The sequence below is a fragment of the Peromyscus leucopus genome, chromosome X, assembly GCF_004664715.2.
Source record: "Peromyscus leucopus breed LL Stock chromosome X, UCI_PerLeu_2.1, whole genome shotgun sequence".
Classification (NCBI taxonomy): Eukaryota; Metazoa; Chordata; class Mammalia; order Rodentia; family Cricetidae; genus Peromyscus; species Peromyscus leucopus.
The window spans coordinates 83,823,587-83,840,088 of record NC_051083.1 but is presented as its reverse complement, the minus strand read 5'-3'; the positions used below and the strand labels follow the sequence as shown (position 1 = coordinate 83,840,088).

The 16,502-nt window shown below is 39.1% G+C and overlaps 2 protein-coding genes across 2 annotated transcripts in view; one reads left to right on the top strand and one right to left on the bottom strand.

Annotated features, from left to right (window-relative positions):
• LOC114696996 (protein diaphanous homolog 2-like) overlaps positions 1 to 16,502 on the bottom strand; it is a 761,266-nt gene that overhangs the window by 274,164 nt on the left and 470,600 nt on the right. The window contains 1 exon segment of the mRNA XM_037199207.1: positions 7,609 to 7,733. Within this exon segment, the coding sequence (XP_037055102.1) occupies positions 7,609 to 7,733 (125 nt within the window).
• LOC114696997 (solute carrier family 35 member E3-like) lies at positions 12,458 to 14,641 on the top strand. The gene has a single exon (XM_037199208.1). It carries the CDS (start codon positions 12,624 to 12,626, stop codon positions 13,563 to 13,565), a length of 942 nt encoding a protein of 313 aa, XP_037055103.1. The 5' UTR covers positions 12,458 to 12,623; the 3' UTR covers positions 13,566 to 14,641.

The window sequence follows — 16,502 nt, the reverse complement described above, 5'->3', positions numbered from 1 at the left end:
ATGTAGCTGAGGGTAACTTTCAGCCTCTGATCCTCCTGCTTCCACCTCAGGAATGTCAGTTGTGCAATGGACTGCCCTACGGCCTCCAGCATGGTAGGCAGTCACTCCATCAACTTGTCTACATCTCCAGCTCTTAGTCTGGAGCACTATATATGTGCTCCAGACTATAACTATGCTATATATAGCTGTATATGGTATTCAGTAAAAAGTGAAAGGACTCTTTATCAAAGCAGCTCTGCGTCTGCTTTTTTATTAGTTCTGACCTTTAGGCTGTCAGTGGCCTAAAACAGCTAAGTTTTAGCAAGAATTATTCTATATACCTGTACCACTTCCATTGTTGGTACATGACCACTCTTCATGTGGCCAAATCCCTTTTGTTTCCTAGTACTCCAGCCTGGCTTCTGTTGTAGCCAGAATCTCTACACCCTTCACTTCAGTCTCTTACTAATACTATGTCCTTAATTTCCACTGTGTTCCATGATTACAAATCTCCACTTGCCCTTGTGTACATGTAGCCCAGCTGCACACTCAGTCTTTTTGCCACTGGGGTAATAATTCATGAATAAATTTTGCCTCTAAATAACTTTTATTTGGCTCTGGTTTTCTTTGATAATTGCTGCTATCATTACTATTTAGTTGCCATTTTTAATTTTATTGTGCATACATTATCTCCTACTAATGTTCTAATTTCATTTAGAGTCCCCCAAACCACTAGGAACAGCCCAAGTATTTCAAAGAATTGTTTGGCTTCCTCATGTGTAGAACCCAGAGTCTTGCATTGGTTGGACAACGTAATCTAACATGGAACTACCTATATTTTTGAATGAAAAAAAAAAGAAGAAATAAAAGAGAGGAAAAGACACATTACTGATCCTTGGTATAGTAGAGGAGAAAGTTTACTATAGATATGTTGGCATAGCCAGAGGCAGGAACATCTGGGAGAGTCTAGAGTGGTTGTGACACCAAGCCAGGCAACGTGGAGAGAGGGGTAGAGGAAGGAAGAGGGAAGAGAGGGGACCGGGGCAGCAGCCTGGAGGCCCAAACATACAAAGACAGCAAGCAACCAAAATGGCTGGATTATATATGAGAGAGCAACCCAGCTCCCTGGGCTGGAGAGGACAGGGTAGGGGGAGGATTATGCCAGTCATTACCTGTAACAGGGAGGGAATGCTAGGTGCAGGAAGAACCTCCAGGCCAGATCTGCTCTGATAAGTTAAATAGGCACCTCAACCATTTGTCCCAGGTTTGAAACTTAATAACCCCCACCCTAAGTGTCTTTATTTTAAAAGAAGCACTTTTTGGATTTTGAAAACAGTTTTCTTTTCAATGTAAACATTATGTCCATGGGTCTCCCCCATGCCCCTTAAAAGAAAAAAAAATCCATACTCTCCCCTATCCAAGCTGTTAAATGAAACAACAACAAAAAATTCTTATTTTCAATTTCCTAATTTTTTTACATTCACAGAGAAGTAGGGCATAAAGGATAAGGGCAGAGTCAGATGTGGTAACATTTCTCCATTATAAGCTGAAATTCAGTTTTTCTTTGAAAGACAGCAAATGTTGAGGCCTACAGAGTTCATTAAAACAGAGGAGAGAGGGAGAAAGCTGTGCTCTTTGTTTTTGTTTTGTCAATCCATATGACATTTGCTTTACAAAGAATGGATTGCCATCCCACTAAAAGCCATTATTGCCTTGTGCTAAAAGGCTATGATGCGATACTTTTGGCTGAATAGTATCCACATCTTTTTCATCTATTTTAAAATATTCTCCTAATAGAGAAGAGTGTAATAAAAGTTAACATAATGGCAGTGCTGTGGTGACCCCCAATCTGTTCAGAATTGTCTGGAAAGGGCAATGTGCTTCCCCAGTAACTTGATTTGTAACTACTTTAAATGACTCTCCCTCCACTATGAGGAAATCCCAGGTGTTGATAGTTAGTTGACAGGGTGTTAATGTCATTAACATTCTGTCAGCTCTTCTTGTCAATGTGTTAATGGTGCTCCTGCTGCTCAGTCACTCTCTGTCCTCCAGTTGGGAAAATGATTTAGCTAGCAGTCAATCAAAAAGCTAAACTGATTTGGGCCCAGAGACAGCCTTGCCATTGACAAAATCTCTGTGAGTAAATGCGGTAAGAAATTTGTCAACAGTATATAAGCAGTAAGGTCAACACTGTGATTAATGTGCTTTGTTAGACAGTTTTAGATGTTAAGGATGGACTACATACTTAAAAGTAGAAGAAAGCAGGGAATGCTGGTACACAGCTTTAATCCTAAGCACTTCAGAGGCAGAGGCAGGTGGATCTCTGTGAGTTGGAGATCAGCCTGTTCTATGCAGAGAGGTTCAGGCAGGACAGGACGACATAGTCAAACATTGTCTCAAATAAATAAATAAATAAATAAATAAATAAATAAATAGATAGATAAATGCAGTTTGACTAAAAGTACAAACAGCTATCTTTTTAAGAATGAGTTTCTTTCCTGTCTGAAAAAGCCTGCCACAGTAACTAAAATAATCCATTCATGAGAGCCCGAGAAGAGCACGATGAGATGAGAGCAAACAGGTTGGTGGGCAAGAAGCATGTATCAGGTCTCAGAGCACATTAACAGAAAGCAGGATGCTTTAGCAAACCATTGTGAGCTGAAGGAAAACAGGAATGCCACAGAAACAAGACTTTTCCCAATGATGCAGCTCAGTGAAAGAAAAATTCACCTCCCTCAACCCATAAAAACAAGGAAAGTTACTAGCTTTTGCCTTCCCGACAGGTGAAAGGCATCTGTCTCGATTCATGGTGTATGGTGAGTGGGGGCTATCACATGGAAACACATGAAAAAATCTTGTTGAGCTTCCTCTCCCTCCACATTATTAACAATACTTCCTACCACTTTTATCTAATCATTTTTTTCTGTAGCACTAGATACTTCTTTCACCAGACAGTATGCAAATGGACATTTCCTCTGGAGCCTTCATGTCTGGAAGGTTCCTTTGACACATAAAGCAGTTAACCAAAGTGTTCATGTTCTTGATTTGTTAAACTGTCTTTGGTTACAGGTGACAGCAACCATCAATCATATCACAGGCAAGCAAAAATTATTAGGTTTTGTTTTCTAAACAAATAACCTGACTCTTTCACAATCACAGTGTCGGCCAAGGTTGCAATTTTGCACACAGTATCAATGACATTGGCTTCGAAGAGAAGGTCTAAGATTGGCAATGAGTTCATTCTCAGAGCACTATCTCATGTCTCTCAAGCATGGGTTATTTTTCAAAGGACAGTTAGCCAGATATGATTCTGAATCTCAGCTCACCAATATCCTCAATAGGCTTCAAATATAGACACAGAACTCCCAGTAACTTTAAAAGATGAAGAGAGATGACCTTTGAAATGAATTAAGAACGTGGGACTATAGAAAGTAACTTCATGATTTACTGAAGCTATCTTGACAAAACTGTAGATTACCACACACACATAGGGACAGTTAATTTTATCAGTAGATACAGAAGCTATTCCTCACTTAATAAACAGGAGCTTTAATGGTATCAAATATATGAAATTAGGTCACTTGACAAATAGTAAACAATCAATGAGAGTTAATCATCAAAACTAATTATTTATGGGTTTCCATCCCTAAACAAGAAGATATCTTCAAATGGTACCTGCTTGCAGGGGAAAATTTGTCTTCTCCAATGGCATTTCACTGGGTATATTAACCCCACTTCAAGATAGGTCCAATACCCAGAATTATATGGCCAAAACAAAACAAACTCAAGGGTAATTTTATAGACCTTCTGTCTCAAGTTGCTTTGTTACAGTATTTTTGTCTTACTGGCCTTTTGCTTGTATAATTTTTTTTTCCAATTTTTTCTTTGTTTCCAATTTTGTGTTTGTGTGGGGTGTTTTGTGTGTGTGCTTGTTTGTGTTTATTGTTTGCTTTTTAAAGAGAGAGAAAGAAAGTAAGAAGTTGGGTGTGTAGGGAGGTAGAGAGCATCTGGGAAGAGTTGGGGGAAGGGAAAAGCCAGGTCAGAATATGTTGGACGAAAAAATTGTTTTTCAATAAAAAAGATAAAAAAAAACCAAAAAAAACCAAAGCTAACCAACCAACCAAAGAAAAACAAAACAAAACAAAACCGCACTATTCAATGATTTTTTTTTTAAAAAAAAAAAAAAGGAAGAAAAACCTAAATAAAATCCTAGCAACCTATTAATTTCAATTCACAGTCTAAGGACTAGATGTACAGCTTGGTAGTATAGGACTTGATTAACATGCACACAGCTTAGAGCTAGATCCCTAGTATCTCAAGAAAACAAATAACAACAACAACAACAAAAAAAAAAAAACAAAAAAACCTTCCAAGACTAGGGTTGTGATGATCATGTTAGCACTGAAAGATAAATATTTCTCTGACAGATGATCTTTCAATTTTATGGTTATAAAAAATGTGTATGCTGAATCTATTTATTTTCTGCTTTTGGAGACTAATGCAGCTTAGGGTGGCCTTGATCTCGTGACCCACCTTCCTCTACCTTCCAAGTGCTAGGATTACAGATACGGATACCATGCCTAGCTCTTTGTTTTATAATCCTATAAAATTAATTTCATTTGTTTTGTTCCTCTCATTTGTAGAATGTAGAAAATACCTCCTCCAAATATGGTACCTTTAGGTTATTATGTGTTCTATGTGAAAATACCTGAGATTGAGTAATTTATAAGTAATAGAAATTTATCCTGGTTCTGGAGGCTAAGAATCCAGGATGAAAGCATCAGCAAATTCATTTCTGGTGGTAATGGTTTGAGCCTCACTGTTGTGTCCTCCTATGGCAAAGGCCCAAAAAGCAAAATGGCCTCCCCCCTACCCTTGTGGTGTGTGTGTCTGTGTGTGTGTGTGTGTGTGTGTGTGTGTGTGTGTGTGTATGTGTTTGGGGAATCTAAGCTCTTTTTTTCCTCTAGTGTTTTTATAAGGAATAGATTTCACATATCAAAGAAGTGTTCTTATCCTAACATCTAATCACTTCTAAAAGGCACCACTGCTTTATACTGTTATACAGCAGATCATGTGTCAACAGGAACTATGGATGGAACACAGATATTCAAGCCATAGCAGGAGGAAAAATGAGTGTTATAAACTGAAAGAGACTAAGGTAAACTCAGAAGGCAGAACCTTCTCAAGTAGATCACAAAAACTATAACTGCCTAACTCTTTATTTCAGGAACAGGCCATAAAGTGTACAAAGATCATTCTCCTTGTCTTCCCTAGTCCTCTGACATGTGACATGTGTCCTGCCCTCTACTCAGAGGTAAGGAATGTCATGTAGAGAAGCCCAGAATTATCTGAACAAACATCTTGCTAAATCACCCCCCCCCAATTTATTACACTCGGATCACATCCTTTTGTCTTCAATTTGGACTTCTATGTAACTGTCTATAAAAAAAGTCCTCCTCCACACTTTCCCCCCTGAAGGCTTCCTCCTATAGCAGTTAACACATTTATTAACTTTATAGCTCCTCTTTTAATCTGCCTTTTTATAGGTGTGTTAAGCTGTGCATCGTGCAATGGGTGAGGAAAGAGATTTTTTTCTTTCCTACACTATTTTATTCTGAAATAGAAATAAGAAACAATTTAGAGAGAAAAGAAGAAACAAAAGTGACACATTTTTATAAAGCTGTTGGGTTCAAGAAGCTAGAAGTAGAACAATTCTATTCACAGGAGAACATTTCCTTTTAATTTTTTGAGACAGTGTCTTAAGATGTAGCTCAGGTTGGACTGGAATATAAGGTAATCCTCCTTCTACAGCCCTAAAACCACTGGGATTTCAAGCTTGCATTACCACATTGGTACCTTGAGGACTATCTATTTTTGCTAACTTTAAACAAAACAATTACTTTTGAATGAATGAATCATAATTTATAAAATTGACCATAGTTTTTTAAATGCAAGATCTAAAACAGTGATTCAATGTATTTAAATACTTGATAAAATTTATATGGAGATTTTTTTTTTAGAAATAATTATAAGGAAAGCTTACTACTTCTTAACAATATTCTTCTAGATGGGAAAAGTCAAAGAAGGGGCTTGAATTCCCTAATTTCCAATGACTTTACAAACATTTGCTGAGTGTCTACATTATGCATAAAAACAGAAATAAAATAGGAGGAACAAGCCAAGTTAGTGGGGGTTTGAAATTAGTTTTTCTTTTCTTTTTTTTCTCCCAAAATGAGCAACAAAGACTCAATATTGCAAGCTGTTTTGTGGCCATAAGCCAAATGTAAAAAAAAAATACTCCACAGAACAAGGGATCACAAATTAACTTTAAAAAATATAAGACAAGAGTCGAAATGAAAGGTGAAAAAAAATAAATCTAGTCCCCAATGAAGTAAAAGTTTTATAATAAGTATCTCAGTGTGGTTGGTTATATAACTCAAGGCTAGATGAGGAGTGCCTGCTTGTAATGGCTCACAAACTTGTTCATCCAACATTCCTATTCACAAATGTAGCATTACTAAAGGACCATACAGCATTATTTGATGAGGTGAAAAACTAAGTGTGGAAAGTAATTTTTTATATATGCCAAGTACCAGTCCTAAGTAATTCTTAGGTTCAGTGCCTTAACGTCTAAGTTGCATAGGAAAGAAACACAGGAGAAGAGAAAAAGGCTTAACCTTGAAAGAAGGTGACTTCCATATAGTTGTTGAAGGAATTGACTTATTATCTGATAAAGAAATTGCAGTATTTATTCCCTCTAGAGATATAAACTAGTGAATCAATCTGCAGCTCAAGATACTTATTTAAACCCAGAGGAGGATATGGCTTTTACTTCTGAAAATCCAGAATAGAAAAAAAAAATCAGCTCTGAATGTAGTTTATCTTCAGACAACAGCTTGAACATTAAACAATTCAAACTAAATGTACTTTCTCACATTCTCCTTTTAAATACATACATAAATACATATGTATGTGTATATATGTACATATATGTATGTAATTATCAGTATATTGTATGTAAATATGAGTTTCCTGAATGTTTATGTAGCAAGAAATATTTACTTTTTCATTATACATATATTACAGTTGATTTAAATACATCAGCTACTTATCAACTTGTTTCTCATTCCATCCATATATCTATCCATTTATCTTTCAGTCTACTGATATTACTCATTTCCTCATTGCTTCTCAAAATGCATATATACCCTTAAAACATGTATGTGAATATACCCAAAGAAGAAAGAAAATTATAACCCCTCCCTCCAAAATCATTTTCTCAGGCTGATTCTATCCTTAAGAATTTGGTTACAAAAGAGAATTATTTGCTTTGTTCTTTCAGGTATAATCATACTTCCTAAAACTTACCTTTCATATCTTGTGGGCTTTCAAATAAAATTTGTCTTTGAGAAATGGCAATATTTTTCTGATCTAATTGTACCCTTGCTTACACTACCAGGTTCAAAACATTGTGAAATGAAATTTATGGTGCTAATATAAAAAGCAGGTTACACCAAATTCATCCAGTGTTGTAGACTAGTGAGTCTAGTACTAACCACACAGTAAATAGATGAATAAACAGCTACACAGACAAACATATAAACACATGCTTAAATAAATAAAGGATATCGTCATCTTTTCCAAAAACTTATCATGGTGACTTTCTGCTTTGGGGAAGTTCTTGATGTCACGCTCCAAATGAAGAATGTTTTGTTCCATTGCTGCAAGGTTGCTCTTGAGAATTTGAGCTGAAACTAAAGAACAATGTGCAAAGTGTTTAGAATCTTTTACTAGGTATTCCACAAAACAACTAAAAACAGTATCTGCTAAAGGATTTTTTAAAATGTGGAGAATTGTTCCGTGAAGTCATTTCACATTTTTCTGAATTACAGCTCATAAAAATTCTACTCTCTATGAAATAAATGAAAATGTGTAATGTAATATACCAAATCATCATATTTAATATGGGAATGTCACCATTTTACTCAGCCATTAGTTCAGATGAACCCATTTCTATTTAAATTTATTGATGGAACACCTAGTATTTTATTCTTTAAAATCTAAATTGAAGACTAAAGAGAAAAACTGAGGTTCAAAGAGATCTTATCTTATCAATGTGTGTCCTTGGTTATATAAATGATTTAAAGTTAAATTATAAAAAAGGATGAAATGTTTGCTTTTTTTGGAAAATTTTGAGTTTAATAAACCAACACCTGTGGTAAAAATTTCCATCTTTAAGATTTAATACTCAATAGAGACAAGTAAAATAACTCTTGATACAGAAGGCGAGTGAAGAGCAAACCCTAGTGAACACCTACACACACATACACACCCACAAAGATTCAACATGCCCTCAAACACTATTATTATTGGCTTTAATTACCCCTAATATTCTCTGCTCTTTTCCTTTTCTCTCATTGACAACTAATAATTTTAAGTGTTGTATCCAAAGTGCTCCTAAATACATGTACACTTACTGGATTTCTCATGGTGCTGTCATTTCAGGAGTACATTAAAAAAAGAAGAAGAAAGAAAAAAATCTTATAACTATTTTCTACTACATTACTATATTTTGAATTGTGTACAAAGAAACTTCTATCAATCTCAACAAAATCTGATGAGGTTCTAGTTGAGGAGACAAGGGAAGGGTTTCAACTTGATACATAGCCTGTGACACCGGTTTTTAAATCCATACTTTGAAACACTGTTTTCATTAAATACTATGAAACACAAATAGAAAACCACGGTTTTTATTCTAGTAAATTTTGTCTGTTTCAGAGACATATCAGCATTACAATGAAAAATTTAAGAGACGGACTAAATCAACCCTCTGGCAAATTTCAGTCAGATTATTCTGATCCAAATTCATCACCCTGACAAGCTTACCTTTATAATTCAACAAGGAGAAATCAACGTAATTTACATGGAAGTTCAAGAGACTGAAAATCAAATACTAACACTGAAGATTATTTTTTCTATTAATCTGTCAGTATAAATGGTTCTGTCCAATATAGTTCTATTTGTTTAGATCTGACAAGTTGGAAAGTATTCTCTAAGGGAGAAGTTGAAGAACTGTTTTGCCTTGCCCAAACTTTGCTAATGCTATAGCAATCACTGCTTATAAAGGATTAGTTTACTGTGAAGCAAATCACTCTGATTTTAAAACTGAATATTTATCATTTATGTTGTTTTTCTGTAGTCTTCCCAACTATTCAAAAGGTTTCTATTTTCCAATCCTAAGCTATTTACTGGAAAGACAAAAGATGTGAAAATGACTAGATATTTGGTCATTCGGGTTACAAGAACATGGCAGGGGTGTGTGTGTGTGTGTGTGTGTGTGTGTGTGTGTGTGTGTGTGTGTGTGTGTGAAGACATAGTAGTCTAAACTATAGTAGTGACAGCTACCCTCCTTGGAAGCAGAGCAAAGGAGCATCCTGATTATGAAGAGTAAGAGAGGGAGCAAAAATAGGCCTCCACTCCCAATGTACTACATTGAGCACAGACATTTTCTTCTTCCTCTCACCTATCTTTACAATTCTCCATTCTTCACCAAATCAACTAAAAGACAATGCTGAGGCTTGGGCTATTAATTTTCTTAAGAAATCTCCCATGTCAAAAAAACTCTGAATAAATTTGCAACATTTTGTTAAGCTATGTTTTCTTACTGAATTATGAATAAACCAGTATTTACAGAAGGATCTTACCAATTTTACATGTTAGATCCTCAGTTCTATATAAATTTGTCAATATCGGTTCTTATTCATAAAAACAAACCTGGAACTAGGTGTTGGAAGATCAGAGAAGCAGAACAAGCCACAGCCAACTCACCTCGCCAATTCCTCAGCTGATCCTGTTTCCTTAAGCTGGAAGCCTCTGTGATCTCATCCAAATGGATCTCAGCTGAACTGTACTGCCCAAAGCCTCAAGCTTAACCAGCCCCTAGTTCCTGGTTTTCACACCTTATATACCTTTCTGCTTTCTGCCATCACTTCCTGGGATTAAAGGCGTGTGTCAGCATGCCTGGCTGTTTCCAGTGTGGCTTTGAACTCACAGAGACCCAGACGGATATCTGCCTTCGGAATGCTCCGATTAAAGATGTGTGTGCCATCATTTTCTGGCCTCTGTATCTAGGGGCTGTTGTGTTCTCTGACCCCAGATATGTTCATTAGTGTTCACAATATATTGGGGAACACAATATCACCACAGTCACCTATATGGTTCCTTAATTTTTCTTATAATTTTCTTTAATCTAGAGCTGTGGCTGTGGATCAGAGCTAATATTGTTGGCATGTTGAGTACTTCGACCTCAAGAGATTGAAAGGCTTCAGAAACAGCCACTCTTTGATCTCCTATCCTGACATCTCTAGAATGAGAATTACTGAATCTAATTTTCCCCTTTCCAATGTAGCTAGCTCATAGAAAGTAGAACTCTTCTTCCCCAAAACAAGTCATAGTATCTAGAAAGGTCCCTGTCCCTCTCTTTTCTCTTAAAGACTTTTATTTGAGAGGAGTTATGTTTCATACAAGGTCTTGATGTGTTGTTCCTCCATTCTATTAGCATGAAATTGTCTAAATGACACTTCTACATGGATCTTTATTTATGAAGGTTCCCATATTTTAACAAATGTATTAATTACCTTAGCTATGCGTGTGTATGTAGGTGTTGATCATGAATACCTTTATAATGGATGAGCTTAAAGCCTTACCTCATTGTGCCCCCATGTAGGATGATTATCGGAATGATAAGACAAATTCTTGTCTTTGTTTTTCATTTAGTATTTATCCCTTGTACTTTATATATAACACCTGATGAATGATTATTGAATTAATATGTATATTTAAAGAAATACTGCTTCATATTTATGCCAATTTCTATAACTAAGATTGTAGCAGAGGTTACATATGATAATGATTGGCAGTTCACAAATCAACTATTATGCAACTATAAAAAATGTGTAGAATTGAAACCTGACTATAAATACACATAAGATGGAGATCTGCAGGACATACTTAGACAATGGGAAAGAAAAAAGGAAAAGGAAGAAAGGTAAGGAACCCTTTATTAGTTTCTCTGTACTACATTTGTAATGAATTATTAATATTGTAACTGAACAAAAGCATAAAATGCTTGAGATATAATGACCTGGCAATTCTACTTTACATGAAAATGCAAGGATTTGTAGAATTACATATTTTTCTTTGCATTGAGGAAAATCATTTTGACTTTGACCAAGTGTATAAAAGGGAAATCACAAAAAGTCATTTATATAGTCTATGTCCCTGTAAAACAGAGCTTATGATACAGTTTACTTATTAGTGTTTTATTGAGTTTGGAGGTGAGAGTGATAATTCCAGAGAAACAGGTATGGAGAATAAAAGAAAGAAAGCAAATAGAAGAGGGTTAAATTATAGAGCTGGCCATAGTTTTACAACAACTATAGCTCATGAACATGAGACCTATACCAGCACTTGGGGGGACCATGCTTAAAAGACCACTGAAATTGTTTAATGGTTTGATGTTACTATTTTCAAAAATAGTAATTTTTCAGTTCCAGTCCACATCACCATTTTCACCTTGGGTTTTACAAATATATAGTTGATCTTTGCCTCCAGATGAAACAAACGTATCTTAGAAGAGTTGCCTGGAGGGAATATCCATTTCACACACCTTCTGGCTTCTATCAACAAATGTTTCCAGGGCTTTTAACACACTGCTTTGTCCTGGGTTTGGAGTATCAAAGGGGTACCTAGGTAATCTAGAGTATACACATATTTGATCCAGAACATAGTATTCCTTATAAGCTATGTAACTTAGTTTGTGATATTTTTGACAATTTATATCATTTTTTAATATCTTACCCAAATCAGCATACTTAAACTCTTACCCATTAGTCCTAAATCTGCTTTACAGAAACAGTAATCAAGTCTACTCTTGATTTTAGGGAAAGCATTGGTTACATATTCTCAATCTAGTCAAGCTACAACCAGTTTCTTCAACTAGTCTTATGGTATTAATTCCTTGTATATGCCATTATCCTCCCCTCTGTAGCCTACTTTCCAGTATAAAAATTCTACTGTACATAAACAGTGTATTCACAATATAAGATAATAAGGAGACATCTCCCTTACCTCTTAGCCCTACTGTGCTCTGATTTAATTGAATAATAGTATTTTTTCTAATAAAGGGAACTAAATTTAATTTGTGCTTTTGGTACATAGATTTCACAAGGTAAGTGGAATTTTAGATCTGGGAAGCAATGATAATTACAGCAAGGAATAATCAATTTGTTAGAAATATAAGGAAGTTCAAATTTAAAGAATATTTTTGGAAACTAAGCCATGTACAATAGTCCTTGGGGACATTTAAAATTTATTGTGTCTTCCTATAGATATTGAACAAATCCAAAAGTGTTAAAAAGAATCATCATGGGCGGCCGCGTCCCCGCTCCGAGGGCGGTGGCCCGGGAACCTGGCTGGCGCATGCCTGTCTCCGGCTGGACCGTGAGGCAGGCTTGCGGCTGCAGCACGCGGCGGTGGAGGGCCCGGGCAGCCGGAGAGCGGCCGGGCGCGACGCGGGGACGCTGGACAGCCCGGGTTTGGCCGAGGGTGCTGCTGCCCCGCCGCTGCCGCCGCCGGCGGGCATCATGGCATCGCTGGCCGACCGGGTCCAGGGCAACGGGCGCATCGCTGCGGGGCTCCTGTTCAACTTGCTGGTGTCCATCTGCATCGTGTTCCTCAACAAATGGATCTACGTACACCACGGCTTCTCCAATATGAGCCTGACCCTGGTGCACTTCGTGGTCACCTGGCTGGGCTTATACATCTGCCAGAAACTGGACATCTTTGCCCCCAAAAGTCTGCCGCTCTCCAAGCTCCTCCTCCTGGCCCTCAGCTTCTGTGGCTTTGTGGTCTTCACCAACCTCTCTCTACAGAACAACACCATAGGCACCTATCAGCTGGCCAAGGCCATGACCATGCCGGTGATCATAGCCATCCAGACTTTCTGGTACCAAAAGAGCTTCTCCGTCAGAATACAGCTCACGCTGATCCCTATAACTGTAGGTGTCATCCTAAATTCTTATTACGATGTGAAGTTTCATTCCCTTGGATTGGTGTTCGCTGCTCTTGGTGTGTTAGTTACATCCCTTTATCAAGTGTGGGTGGGAGCCAAGCAGCATGAACTGCAAGTGAACTCCATGCAGCTGCTGTACTACCAGGCTCCCATGTCCTCCGCCATGCTGCTGGTGGCCGTGCCCTTCTTTGAGCCGGTGTTCGGAGAGGGAGGAATATTTGGTCCCTGGTCAGTTTCTGCTCTGCTTATGGTACTGCTGTCTGGAATAATTGCTTTCATGGTGAACTTATCGATTTATTGGATCATTGGGAACACATCGCCGGTCACCTACAACATGTTCGGACACTTCAAGTTCTGCATCACCCTGTGCGGAGGCTACATTTTATTCAAGGATCCACTGTCGTTTAACCAGGGACTCGGCATCTTATGCACGCTGTGTGGCATCCTCGCCTATACCCACTTTAAACTCAGCGAACAGGAAGGAAGTAAGAGCAAGATGGTCCAGCGGCCCTGAGCCTCAGCGGAAAAAAGAAAGCTGCACCAAAAAGCTGGGAAATGTATAAGTCCCTGGAGAGGCCACCATGCAGATTCCACTCAGTGACTTACGGGAAGTATTTTCTTCACAAATCTGACTGTTTTTAGTACCTTTCATCGACTTAATTTTTTAAAACCAAAATAGTTGGAGCTTCTCTTCAAAGACTTTATGAAGCTAGAGCGGTCACTCAGTGGTCGAGTGTCTGCCTAGCATGCGTAAGGTCCCCGGGCTCAACCTCCAGCCCCTTCAAAGAAACGATACATACTACATCTGAGATGGTTTCTTTCTACCAACCAAAATATAGGAAGGTCCGGGCCCATAGGAATGACAAAGGGCTGCCACTCAGTGCTGCAGGCGTGCCCCGGCTTGGTGGCCATGGTGTCCCCAGGAAGGGCACACAGGACTCCTGCCCACTCATCCCTGGTTCCCCCTGTGAGGTTTATTATGTGTTAGTCAGTGTATGCAGTGCAAGAAACTGACCCCAGAGTCTAGCACTTGCCAAACACCACCACTGAGCGACACCCACAGACCTGGAGTCTGGGTTTAAATACCAAGAGTGGTTTATGTTAGCTTCTTTATCATTTGGGCAGAGTGATAGTTGTTCCGAGACAGGATCTCACTATGTAAGCCTTGGCTGGTCTGGAATTCTCTACATAGACCAAACTGGCTTTGAACTCACAGAGATCTGCTTGCCCCGCCAGCACACCTGACCTTCGGAGTCTTTTATTATTTCATTGTAGAATTGAAATACTTATAGGAAGCAAACTGCCATAGACGCGATCATAAAACAAACCACAGCTCTGAACGTAGAAACTTGATAAAAGCAGCTCCTCGCTGTCAGACAGGACAGAGCTGGTGCGTCTCCGATCCCTGGTGTCTGCAAAACTGGGGCAGGACTGCGTGAGGCCGGGCCAGCTCAAGGACAGACTGCCTGTGCCCCGGTGAGTGTCTGCGGTTCTAAGTAACTGGTGTCGTAGGAATGGCGGTCTCGTTGGTCCTCTCGTGGTGGCTCTGAGCTTTCAGTGGGCTCTAGCTACTGTATATGGAGTTAAAAACAAACAAACAAACCCCACAATGAATGGCTCAAAGAGAAGCCTGTAGGGCCAGCGGGTATAGTCCAGTAGTGGGGTACCTGCCTGGTACGCTGAGGCGCTGGTTACAGTCTCCCAGCAACAACAAAAGCAGACTCTACCTGGAATGGAATGGGCAGGTCTCTCTTTACCCCGGCAACTGCCTTCCTAGCTTGCTCGACCATTTCATGTCACCGATTTCTAATGGCCTCCCTCGCAGCGCGCCCTGCCTGCCTTCCACGTGAGGAAGCGCGATGGAGGGAGCGTCTTACGGCATTGGGAACTGGGTTGAATCATGCCTCCGTTCCCACGAGGAAAGCTAGAGCAAAGGCTCCCCAAATCCTTAGGACGAGCCTCGATGAAGAGTGAGGAAGGAGTGAAGTGAAAGAGAAGTGAAAACTGGCTGATATTTAGCTGGTTGTGTGAGGTTTCAGAGGAACAGAGAAGTATCTCTGCTTGAGATGAGTACCTGGTCTCCAGCAAATGGGGTGCCAGGGCTCTGACTGCAACAGTGTGTGTCTGCCTTAGAGTATCTTGACATTTCACCATCAAAAGCAGCCACTGACCTCACAAGAGTAGGAACTTTTTCTAAACATACACTTTCCTGTGAGAAGACAGCTTATGACAAAGAGCCATGTGTGTACCTACATTGTGGCAGCAAATTTTATCTTAGATTTTTTTTTCACAGAGAAAGGTAACTTTTAATATCTCTTGGGCTTTTTGTTGTTGTTGTTCTGTTCTGTTTTGTTTTTTTGAGACAGGGTTTCTCTGTGTAGTTTTTGGTGCCTGTCCTGGATCTCGCTCTGTAGACCACACAGATCCACCTGGCTCTGCCTCCCAAGTGCTGGGATCAAAGGCGTGCGCCGCCGCCGCCGCCGCCGCCGCCGCCACCACCACCACCACCACCCGGCTGTTTTAGGGGTTTTTTGCTTGTTTGTTTTTTGTTTTTTCAAGACAGGGTTTGTTTCTCTATGTAGCCCTGGCTGTACTGGAATTCTCTGTAGACCAGGCTGGCCTCAAACTCACAGAGATCCGCCTCCCTCTGCCTCCCTGGTGCTGGGATTAAAGATGTGCGCCGCCACTGCCTGGCGTTTTTTAAGTTTTTTAACCAAATAAAAAAGCCTGGGTCCTATCCTGAGCACTGCCAAAACAAAACCAGAACTTTCAAGTGATCAGGAAACAGGCTGAGGGTTCCTTGGCCATGTAGACCATGTGGACTTCCAGGACAGCCTGAATTAAGTACTGAGATCCTATTGACAGGAAATAAAAAGAAAAGGAAATATGCCTGTTTTAGGATTCTTTTTTCCTGCCCCATTTAAAAAAATGCAAAGCCTCATGAAACATGTATTTGGAGAATTTCATTGTGTCGGTCTGTTGTCTATCAGTGTATGTGCGCCCATGTTTTTACTGTTCTCAGTTTACAGAGCTCTTGAGCTGAGAATTGCAGAACATGCCATCCTGACTCTATGGATCTTTGGTATTACGTTTAAGAGGCATTTTTCTATGTACGTGTAAGTTAGAATGTCACCGTTTCCGAAAAGCTGAAGACAAATGTTCCAGGCCAGAGATCATCTGGTTTCTGTGTGTTAAGAACAACTGAGTTGATTTGTGCTGTGTGTCAATAAAACCTGGGGACCGAGGGTGATTGGATAGGAAGGTGTGTGGGGTTGTAATCGATGGCTGGTGTCTGTAGGCATGAGTAACAGAGTTGGAGAAAGATGTGTAAAGGTATGTTTCCATAAACGAATAAACTGAGTTCTGTTAGAGCGGGGGAAAAAAAAAAAGAATCATCATGGATTCAACTGCTGGATTACTTCTCAGGGACACACTGCTATAATCTTAAGAA